Genomic DNA, 11,777 nt, shown 5'->3' with positions numbered 1-11,777 from the left:
TGAGTGGGAGTCAGTCAAAGCCCCGAGCACTTGCACAGAGGGAGGTGGTGGGTTGGGGCTAGCAGAGAGGAGGTGGCTGCTGGGAGGCAAAGCTAATTCACTGTGACAGAAACCAGAGCTGTCAGGACCACCATGACCAAGCACCATGGACAGCATATATCCAGTCAAACCCACAGCCAAGAGATGGGAACGGAGCAATGTTGGAGTTCAGAAAGAAAGCAGAGGATGTACTGCATAAGGCACTTAGAGGAAGAGTGAATGTGTGCATATTCGGGGGCAGGAGGAAGCTAATGTCGATCGACTTAAAACCACTCAAATAGACGCAGAGCACACAGGTGAGGAAAAGACCCGAAGAGCCTGAAAGCCTTCAAATACACCAAAAGATGAAGAGGGTTTCCAAGCTCACAGAAAAAACAGGTGTATTTACAGCATTAAGAAAACCAGCACTAAGACACAGTCACACATACTCAAAGAAAAACAAAAACACATCGAGCACAGCCAAGTTTCATGCCCCTGGGATTACTGGTGAAAGGTTACCGGATAACACATGCAATATTCATGTGTAAAGCTCCTGGGCTCTGCTAATATGTTAGCAAGCAAAATCATACAAATCTACTAGCACACTAACAGATCAGTGTGGGAAAACTGATATTGGTTAAAAATGGAGAAAGAGAGACAGAGAGAACGAGGAGGGCAGCCACCAGCATGATTACTTAATGATGAGAGAGGGAGACACAAGACTGGTCTCTAAATGACACGGAGAAGGAGGGGGGATTGTGGGAGATTAACTGAGCTCTATGCTGTTTGTTATACACTGCAAAGCACCGCAGGATGTTTCTCGAGCGGCACTCTCATTTGGGAAGAGGAGAAAAAGCCTGCTAGGGGGACCTTAAAGTTAGCTGAGGAGAACGGCGGGAGCCTTGAATTATTCCTCGAGCGCCTCGGGAGGAGGATCCGAAAGGAGATAAGGATTAGACAGCTATGTTGTGGGTATTCATTGATGGGGATACAACTCTGAAAGCGGGAAAACGAAAGAAAGTTGGAGTCTCGTATTGTCGCTAAGCAGTTTATTTTGGATTTGTGGTTTGGCCGTGTGTTCCTTTCTTCATTTTATTTTTTTGGAAGGGAGAATGAGATTAACTAAGTGAACAAAATTGCTCACTTGTCTGGGAGTAGTGTGAACTTTTCTCCTTTTGAGCTTTTAATTTCATAAAGACTTAAAAACATTTTTGAAGGTAAAGTATGTCCACACTATGCTTTCACAATGTGCTGAAAAGTTTTTAATTATATAGAGCTGTGGTGATTAGTCAGTTTATGAATTTGGTGATTAAAGGGAAATTAGTTGGAAATTTATTTTCTGTAAGTTTGGTATAGATGAGTTGTTAGAGTTCAGAGGTATTGAACTGAAAAAAGCTTTATGTCGCAGGCTGAAAGACACTTTTCTGCTGTGATTGCGGATAATCTCAGTTTATGTCTGCCTTTTTTAAAGTTTTGGCTTTGGCCTCTTTGTTAGCTGCTGAATGCTCAGTTAATAACACACAACAATCGACGTGCCAAGAAACAATAAAAATAATTGTCATTTAGAGACAGTGATTACTGTGTATACAGGTCCGCGTGTAGCTGGACAAGAACACAGTTTTCACAATTTAGACTGTGCACACTCAATGGATTTTAAATGAAGCAATCAAGATGTGATTGCACTGCACTTTCAGCTTTAATTCAAGGGTGTAAACAAAAACATTGCCTTAACCATTTAGAAATTACAGCCAATTTTATACACAGTCCTCCTTTTTCAAAGAATTAGGTTTAAGCGAGCCAACTGAGCAGTTCATGGTTGGTCAGTTTACACGTTATTCATGACAAATTAAGAAACTGATTTTAAGTGTTTGGTTTGGGCTAAGTATTTTTATTGTGTAGCCGTTTATTGAAAAGATGTGAACATGGAAAATAAGAGGTCATCATTAGACTCGAAAAACAGAAACAAAACAAATTATCAAGACAATAAGAGTATATAACTGTAAGTGTATAGAGGTGTAACAGAGACTTTATAAAATAGCTGAAAACTATAGTCGATTTCTGTAGTAATACAAACTGTGGTTCAAGTAAAAAATATTTTTTTAAAGAAAATATACTTTTAGGTAAAACTCAGCATTGATTTTAAATGTTTTTTATCTGATCTGACTGACTGATTCTATTTAGAAAGTTTAATACATTTTAAAAATATTCCAAAATAGGTACCCAGAGGGGTTTTAAGATAACGGCTGGCGAGACTTGCTTCTAAAACGACCTTGGTTGGACTTTTTGCGCAAGATCAGTGAAATGCTGCAGAATGGAACTTCACAACTGAAAAATAAAATATACTGAGAAAGAAGCCCTGATCTCAACTCACCTAAACATGATTTCTGTCCAAAATAAAGACCGAACAAACATGCATGGTGATGTCTTCAGGTTAAGGCAGTCAAAAACAGTCTTTATATTTAAAAATGTCTAATTATTCAAAGACTTTGGGGTCTGTGCAAATAGAATGACTATGGAAAAGATTTCATATTTGCAATATCTTTGCTAGAGCCTTTGCATTAAAGATGAAGTTCTTGTCATTTAAAATCGCCTTTTGCTGATCTACAGAGGCATAATCACTAAATAGAGGAATAAGTAGTCTGCATGAATCTGACTGTTGAAACATTTGAAAATATCCCAGCATGAGGATTTCTTATTCCAAAGCATTCCAAATATTTTATATAGAGTTAAAAGGATTCATGGTCACTAAAGTGAACCATTTCATCTTCTACTGTACCACAGATACTGAGAGCTCCAGTATGGCTGAACAGCTCAAAGCCTGAAACACTTGAAAATAGTATACCCTTCTCATATATCACCCTGTTTCTCATTTGATTCTTATCTTTTCAGGGAGAACCAGAGGGATTAGAAACCTTGAAGGATTCAAAAACCATGACCTGCGGACTAAATCCAAGCCTTCTCTTGGTGCTGCTCTGTTTTCTCCACAGCACTGAGGAGACCTGCCCCTCCGTGTGCCTCTGTATATCCGATGCAGTAAGCTGTAGCTCCAGCGGACTTACCAAGCTACCTCACTCCCTGCCCTCTTTCTCAATAAGTCTCGACCTCAGCCACAACCATGTCTCCTGGCTGAGTCCAGGCTGCTTCAACGGGATGTCCAGGCTGGAAAACCTGCTGATGGCGCACAATCAACTCAAAGCCCTGAATCCTGGAACTTTTCAAAACGTCTCTGGTCTCAGGCACCTTGACCTGTCCTCCAATAAGTTTCGTGCGGTAGAGCAGCACTACTTTCAGGGGCTTTGGAGGCTGGAGGAGCTCCTTCTCTTCAATAATAAGATTGCACGGGTGGAGGCCGGCACACTGAGTGGCCTGAGCAGCTTAAAAAAGGTCTATTTCAGCCTCAACCAAATCACAGACTTCCCTTTCTTCTCAATCCAAGATCACACTCATCCATTCCTGAGCATGTTAGATCTCTCATCCAACCGACTGACCCATCTGCAATGGGAGGATGTGAAAGCTTTACCCAGGTTGGTGCAGCGGGGCCTGTATCTCTACAACAACTCTCTGATCTGTGACTGCTCCATGTACAGCGTGTTTTGGCACTGGGACCTGAGGGGCTATGACTCAGTGAGGGACTTTAAGGAGGAGCATATCTGCTTCATTAACGGAGACCTACGATCGTCCATCCAATTTCTACAACAGAACCGATTCTTCCTCAACTGCACTGTGGAAAAACCCGTTTTGCAGCCCGTAACAGTTCTCCTTTCCAACGTGTTGGTTTCAGAGGGAGAAAGGATGCGTCTAGACTGCCAAACATCCCTGACGAGCACAGATCTCTCCTTTACGTGGCTCTCCCCAAGCAAGGGGCACATCACCAAGGCCAACATAGATGATAATCTAATTAACCTGCTTCCTAATGGTACTTTGGAGATCCGAGCAACCAAGGTCAATGACTCGGGACTGTATGTGTGCACAGCTGTGGATATTAAACAGGCACTGAATGCAACTCGGGAGGTGAACGTGACGGTGCTGCTGCCCACGGCAGAGTTATTCAACACTGGCTACACAACGCTGCTCGGCTGTATGGTGACTACAACGATTATCCTCATCTACCTTTATCTGACTCCATGTCGCTGCATCTACTGCAAACGGTCAAAGCAGTATGAGTCAAGCAGTCTATCTTCTACCCTCTTCCACTCTACAAGAGACCAGACCAAAAGCCAAACTAATAAACACGTAGCCTTCATTGACCCGGTGATGAATGAAGAAGGAACAGATTGGTCTCTGGAAAGCTGAAGTTTTTTTTCCACCCCCCCAGGCGGAAACTGAAAGTCTTAACTGAAAACTCCTCTGTATCTAGCTAGGACATGCTATTTGAGTAATAATACTATAAAGGGAAAAAAAGAACTTCACGTCTCCTTTCCAACTGTCAGATGCAGTTAAGAGGCATCCTGAACAAAAAAAAGAAAGAGAAAAAAAGTAATATCTCCTGTTTCAATTCTCCTCTTTCTGCCATGTGGCCAGGTAGTCGGAATGAAAGTTTCAACTTTGCTTTATACCCGCAACGTACTGGCACCACCAAATCACAGCGGAGCCATTATCAGTCCTTAAAATCAGCTAATAATTTCTCCGTGCTCAGCTACAGCACTAGGGGGAATATTTCTCATGGGATCTGAGAATGAATATGGCTTCCCTTTCAAAGTTTTGAAGATGGATTAGTTCCCCCCACTCCCAAAAAAAAAAAAATGCAAGTGAATGACTGTACTGACTGCTGGAACTAAGATCAGTTTGCACACCTTACCTGGATTGAGGTTTTACAGATAGTGTAGAGCAGATAAGTGCTAGCACTGCATAAACTAAAGATAAATTTAAAAATGAAATGCAATATACACCCTATATCCCCTAATGTGTAGCTTGAACATGTAGCACCAGCTCCTGAAAACTTCATATCCTCATTTTCCTAAACTGCTTATGTCTGATTTTGTATTATTTTAGTAATCTTTTTTTTTCAGAAGCCATAGCTTACAGCAAACATTTAAAAATCTTATCTAGCTCAAAACAGAGGTGCATCCTGCAGTGAGCCATCATAAATATACATGTTTCATATAAACCTGTTGCATTAATCTGGCAGGGGAAAAAAAAGATCTGCATGCTGCTTATCTGGCAAAGAGCAAAGTGTAGAAATCAGGAGTGTCAAGAACCCAGACAAAAAGCAGCAACTGGCCTGCTCTTCAAAGACAGCATCTTTTTTTGATCAAACACAGCAGAGCACTTTGAACACTGCAGAATAAACACAACCACTAAATTTTGACTGAAGTGACAAATTCTTCAAGCAGCTGTGACTCAAACCCTGAAGGTGGCATTACTTTGTATAGCTTTGTTCTTACTGTTTGGTGTTTTGTGTTTTTGTGCGTGCTTTTTTTTTTTTCGACTGAAGTGACTGAATATTGTTTGTTTGTTCTTTTTTTAAATTCAGCAAAACATGCTTCAAATGACAGAATTACACACTCCAACAACAGAGATGAAAGATGCTAAAGAAAAGACTCCCATGCTCCGCACTGAAGGAACAAAGTACATGGGTGAGAGGGTTTTTCCTGCATAGACATTTTTGGCACACCCCCCGCAGAGGTTTTTAGCCAGCCCCCAAAGGAAAATCAACCAGCACCAAATGATTAAGGGACTGAGAATAAAAGTAGCAATTTAAATCCTCTCTAAAAGAGCTTAATAACACTTTATCAAACAACCACTCAACAAGCAACGTGTCTTTTGAATTCCAGGGGTCAGGTCCCCTCTAGTCCACAGCTTTACAATCTTTTAGAACTCATTCAAACCAGTTTTGTTCATTGGATTTCATTTACTTAACCCTGCATCAGCATATTGGCCGCATTTTATCAAATGGTTGGAAAAAAGCCTGAAAATGCACATTTTTCTTATGACTTATGGCCTCTACCGTATGTAGATCAATCAGGCTTTATTGCTGCGTATAGTCACCCCACAAAGGCCGTTTCAGAGCCTAGAAAAAACCCTGAGGTTGACTGCATAAAAGAGCTAAGACAGCATATAGCTGGTCGATGATGAAGGGAACCCTGCCGAGACAAACAGCAGCCTCAAAAGAAACAAATCAATTTTCTTCAAGTCTAAGCATCCATAATGTTTTAAGATTGTAGCTTAATCTTAATAAAAACACTGGGTGGGACTAGGGATTGCATCAAGATTGAAAAGGATCAGATGTAATCCTTCATATAATGTCAGGGACAAGTCATCAGTAACTGCGTGTATTACAAAGCAGAGCTTGTCATTGGAGTTAGGGCCTTTGATTATTTTGAAATCCTTAATTAAAACATGACTCCTTTTAAGATAGAGGCGACTAATATTGTTGTGCAGCTTATATGTAAATTCAAGTTCAAAAGGAGGTGGGAAATCTGATATCAAATGGCCAACGGTGCATGAAAGTGGAACAGACTGGCTCTTTGACAGCGATGAGTTTCATCAGTATTAAACTCACAGGGATTAACCCAAAAAAATTCGTGAGACTAAGGCTGCATCCTTAATAACACTTTTTTTGTTTTGTTTTAGAACAATGAAAACAACTTTGGTTTTAGAACAGCTTACAAAATAATCTCTGAATATACTAACACGGCTGTAAATGGACATAATATCGTGCATTCACAACATGGGCGTGTGTGTATCAGCGTAAACAGGAAGGAGAGGACTGGGTGCTGGGAGAAGAATACTGAAAAGGATGCACAACAGCGGGGAAAAGTTAGGGAAAGGTTTTTTTAACTGACAGATGATGAGGTAGAAAGTAATACACGAGCATATGGTGTTCATGGACAAAGCAGTAAAAGGTTACAATAAGAGTAATCGTAAAGTTTCTGCCTGCCCAGATACCTACGAAGGATTAGGAGGGATTAGGAGAATTAGGGCCAAAATAATACAAGTATTAAATTTAAAGGACTTTTTTATCTTGTGGTTTTTTATTATAAGGATAAAGTCAAAATTTTGTAACATTTCAAGAATAAAGTATAACAAGTTAGAAAAAAGTTGTTTCGATTCAAACTACACCTGCTAGTAATTGGCAACATCTACAAAATAGTCTTCTTCTTTCAGCTGCTCCTCTTAGGGGTCACAATGGTGGATCATCTGCCCCCAATTCACCTTATCCTTAGCAACCAACCCTCTGCATGCCCCTCTTCACTGCATCCATGGACCTCATCTGTGGTCTTTCACTTTTCATCCTGCCTGGCAGCTCCATAATAACCATCCTGTGCCCAAAATATCCATGAACTTTCCTCTGTGCATGTCCAAACCATCTCAGCCTTGCCTCACTAACTTTGTCATGATTGCCCCTGCCAAATGCCTTGCATATATTAAGATAAATCATACTTTAGACTTAGTAATGGGGATATTATTTCACTTTTAGCACATAAAGTGTGGTAATAACTACTAGATCTATGAGAGCTGACTTTATTTTTGACATTACCACTTTATTCTCAAAGTAGCACCTGAACTTTATAAAATTATAGGGTTTTTTTTCTAATTATAAAATAAAATCAGTAGCGTTTCCTGAAGTTTGAATTTTAAGGGTCCTTTATTGATGATGCTGTGTGGACCTTAGTCAGAAACGATGAGCCGTGATAGATCACCGTGCTATAATGCACTACTCTATTCATGACACCATCACTGATCGAGTATCAAACGTTTTCAGTGTGGTAAGCATCCTTTCTCAACAAAGATTACGTAAGACGCTGCTGTGCGCCTGTATGATGTAACGTCTTGTATCTTGTTTTTCAGACACAGTGCACTAGAAACATTAAATGGTGCGATGAGTTGGAGTGAGATTTCAGGAGATTACCACAAGGATAAAAAACCAGGTTCTTGGTGAATTGCACTGTTTTTAAATCCTTCTAATCCGCTCTCTGACGCAGCAAACACAGCTGGGTTGGGATTTATTGTTTTTCTCATATGATTAGATTAGATTAACAGGTTAAAACAAAGAGGACATGTTGTGAGCTTTTCATGGAGGGCTTTCCATTTCGCCGAGGGTCCACAGGTGATCCTGGTTATGCAAGCTCACTCCAGCTTTAGGAAATAAACCTCAGTGTAGGCAGGATGTCAGAGTCAGGATGAGCGAAGCTGGTATCCTAAAGCTATTTGGAATCCAGCATTTTATTTTAACCTTGTGACAACAAGTACTTAACTGATAATGGGAGGCCTCAACACTGCGTTGCAAAAATGGAATGAATGATTATTGTGCTTTTTCCAGTTCATTTCAGACATGAGGAGGTAGTCAAGAGGCAGATTTGGTTTGCCGAAATCAGGACCCTTCCAGCATTTCATGTTTTGTTTATACTAACATTTAACCGCTGATGGAAAGTCCTGATAATAACACTGTAAAATAAATAGCTAATTTCCAGCATACAAAAAAAAATGCAACTCTGTACAGCTCAGTCTTTTTGCTCCCTGCAAATCATCCCGAGGCATTCTGACAAATTACCCAGATGTAAAGGAAGCAACTCCTTAATGCTCGAAAAGATGTCCTTCTCCAAAGCGAAACACTCCATCAGGCCCAAATTAAAGCATGTACTTCCCCTTTCCAGATTAATTGTTTTCCCAAGTTCGACTGGGCTCCCAGGGATTCGAAATCATCTTAGTCAAGAATCTAATTACTGTGAAAGAGGAGTTTTAGTCTGAATAGCACGGGTTGAATTGCTTTCATTCGTGGAAGGCAGCCTTGACTGTCAACACAGGCTATTACTGAACTGTCAAAACAGTCATCAGGCAAGAGTGGAGGCATCCAGCTGTGTCAGATACATACTCATTTTTCAAATGCTGTGACACCCACAAACACACACTCCCTGTGTCACCTACAATCCTTATTTTATTCTAACTGGGCACCTAACTTGGAATATGCGCTTGTGAAAAGCTACTGACTAGGCTACATTATCTTTTTTTAGGAGGTAATAATAATAATGATAATAATGAGTAGGTAGGTCAGTTGCTTCCAAAAAAAGCCTAAAATAAATGCACACTGCTACACCAGACAACAGGCTGTTCATCATACCTCTGAGCTGAATGCGAATGCAAGCCACGTTCTGTGTTTTCAAAGCAGTGAAAAGCAGCGGGATTTCCAGCAGGGATCTGGTCTCAATCAGAGCACTGTGGAGTACATAGCATATGAATACTTCCTTAATCAGACCTACAGGCCCGTCACATTTCATTGCAAACAAATGAGTATATGCTCTTAAGCAGCATATTTTGGAGCAGTCTCCTGGCTCACTGTGTCTCACCAAGTAGAATTTAGATGGACATTATAGGATCTGACAATCAAAATGACCCAGTGTGTTTCAAGTTTTATACCGCAGCCCATGACTACGTTTTTACAACACTGTCTTGTCTATTTATTCTTCCTTGGCATTCAGTTGTATTTTTTTCCCACTGGCTTTATTGTACCTGTATCATGCTGTACCGGTTCTTTTGTTATAACGTGTCATACTTGTCCACTAAAAGACAACAATAAACTTTGATGAAATCTGGCTTTATTATTTCTATTAAAAAAAAAGACCTTAACTGTCAGAGACACTAGCGCTACCCAATCTGCAATACATTACAGTGTCACTGGTGGCAGACACTCACAACTGTGCTTTATGATACTATTTGCTACCATACTTACACAATGGCTCTGAGGATTGCAGTGTTGGTCAGTCTAAAACTCTGAAACATCTCAGCTATTATTTAATGGATTCCCATTACTTTTTGTACAGACCTCGAAGAAGTAAATCTGAAGATATTCGATTTTTGAGTGAAAGAAACAAGTACTGAATGGATGGCCATAAAAAAATGTTGCACACATCCAAGTCTGTTTAGGAATAACTCTTCTGATCCCCTGATGTTTCATCAGGCACGACTGTATGTTTCATTTGGTTTCTTACCAATTTTCTAAAGAACCAATGACAGTCACACTCAATTTTGTTAATTAGCAAATAATAGAGTGATGTTGGAATTTGAAATGATTAACGTCAGCGAGCTAGCATTATCTTTGTAAGCATGCACAGTCATGTGAGAAAAAGGGCTCTATTTGGGACCAATTTGAAAGCAGCGCAAAATATTTTCCTACCAAAACCTGATTTTACACAGGTGGCAACACTTGTTGACTATCAGTTAAACAAGTCAATTTGATTGGCAGCCCCTCTCTGCTATTTACCCACTTAGATCCTAAGGATGCAGTGAGAGTGTGTTTAGATTTTCAGAGGACTGCGCAAAATAGTGTGAAAACTTTTTTTTTTTTCACATGAATGTAGCTAGAACTTCTGCTGTGTCCAAGTGCAGCCTCATAGTGTTGCCTGCAAGGCTGTCGTTATGGTATCGCCATGTTGGCTACATTTATAATCTTAATGTAGCTATATGTGATTGACGGAGACTCATAGAAGAGCACTGGATTACATTTTTTTCCTCTGCTGTGTTGTTTACATTGTTTTGTGCATCGCCTCAAAGGGCTTCATAAAAAAAAGCTGTCTTTAAGCAACATTACTTCTCTCTGCTCAAGCTGCATTCTAATGTAATGTTTGCAATGTTGCCTTTAGGCTGCAAACTAAAGACAAGAAAAACTGCAGTGTAAGGAGGAATGGGTCTTCCATAATGTCAGGTAATGAGAGAAGGGGTACTGGTGTTACACTTGCTCGTGAACAGAGGCAAGTTTGACTCTGGCCCAAATCCCTACATCCTGCAAAGGCACATCTACAAGGTAACACCTAAACCCAGAGATCTCTGCTGCTCACTGAACCCACGGGACCAATTTTAAAGCAATGGAAATACATACTTCTTTTGACCTGGTTCTTTCTTCCACAGTGTCCCATAATCCAATGAAAATTCTTTTAAAGAATCAAGTGTATTATGTTCAAAATGATCACATTTTAGTGGTAAAAGATCTATTCAGATCAGAATTTTCAGCTGAAATTCCAACAGAGGTGCACATTTCCTCGAGAATGTACAAATTTAAGATGACTTATTTTTCAAATTAACTACATTTCAGAGAGAAATATTACATTTTAGCATAGATTTGGTGCAGTTCCTTTATTTTTAGGTCCATCTATTGCTTATCCAGATGCAGGTGTTAAGTTTCTCTTATGATCAAACACACCAGAACGGCTTCACATTCAAATTAAAATATTAAGCAATATTATAAAATGCATCATTAACTCACTTTAACATCCATTTTTATTTTTACTTTCTTATTTCTGTAACAACGACAATGCAGGACTTTTAGTTGTAAAGTATTTTATTAATAATATTAAGTGTAGTACAGTACAGGCACTTTAGCTTAAATAAAAGATCTGAAATGTTCTTCCTGCGCTGGGTGATAAAATATCAGTTTAAGAAATACTAAGTAAAAGTTCTTCCATTCTGAATTGTACCTAAATCGACATACTGAAAGCACCAAAAGGTAGAAAAAGCAGAAGTCCTGATTCTGCAGAAAAAAATGGTTCCTCTGACAGAAATATTATTATTTATGACTTTTAATATTGATGCATCACTGCTTTACCAAACATTTTACTCTTGAACCTGCTGCAGTGTGCTACTTTATTATACAAGGCTGGGTAGTTTTATCTGATAAAGCTGAAGTGCTGAGAGATGATTAATGGGGTAGCAAAGTTCTGCTATCCAAGTTTATGTTCATTTTTTTGACTCCTCTTACATCTTTGCCTCTCAAACAGTTATCTAAATGGAAACCAACTGACAGCTTGAGAGTGGAAATATCTTTT

General features: G+C 39.6%; 1 protein-coding gene across 3 annotated transcripts; it reads left to right on the top strand.

The window, feature by feature from the left end:
- Positions 1-817: 817 nt before the first annotated feature.
- Positions 818-9,551, top strand: LOC147305931 (amphoterin-induced protein 3). Of its 3 annotated transcripts, XR_015126637.1 has the most exons (3): positions 818-1,235; positions 2,908-5,371; positions 5,492-9,551. XR_015126637.1 is itself a non-coding variant. In XM_086277712.1 (2 exons), the coding sequence occupies exon 2, from the start codon at positions 2,950-2,952 to the stop codon at positions 4,309-4,311; it is 1,362 nt and encodes a 453-aa protein (XP_086133838.1). In that variant the 5' UTR covers positions 818-986; positions 2,908-2,949; the 3' UTR covers positions 4,312-9,551. The 3 variants fall into 3 exon arrangements, 2 of the variants coding, with proteins under 2 accessions (XP_086133838.1, XP_086133837.1); XM_086277712.1 differs by having other exon boundaries at positions 818-986; positions 2,908-9,551; XM_086277711.1 differs by having other exon boundaries at positions 2,908-9,551.
- The last annotated feature ends 2,226 nt before the right edge of the window (positions 9,552-11,777 follow it).

This window comes from Aulonocara sp. 'chitande type north' Nkhata Bay, linkage group LG20 (assembly GCF_057382095.1).
Source record: "Aulonocara sp. 'chitande type north' Nkhata Bay isolate Kocher_YH1m ecotype deep benthic linkage group LG20, A_spYH_male_GT1.1, whole genome shotgun sequence".
Taxonomy (NCBI): domain Eukaryota; kingdom Metazoa; phylum Chordata; class Actinopteri; order Cichliformes; family Cichlidae; genus Aulonocara; species Aulonocara sp. 'chitande type north' Nkhata Bay.
This window is presented reverse-complemented; position numbering and strand designations above follow the sequence as displayed.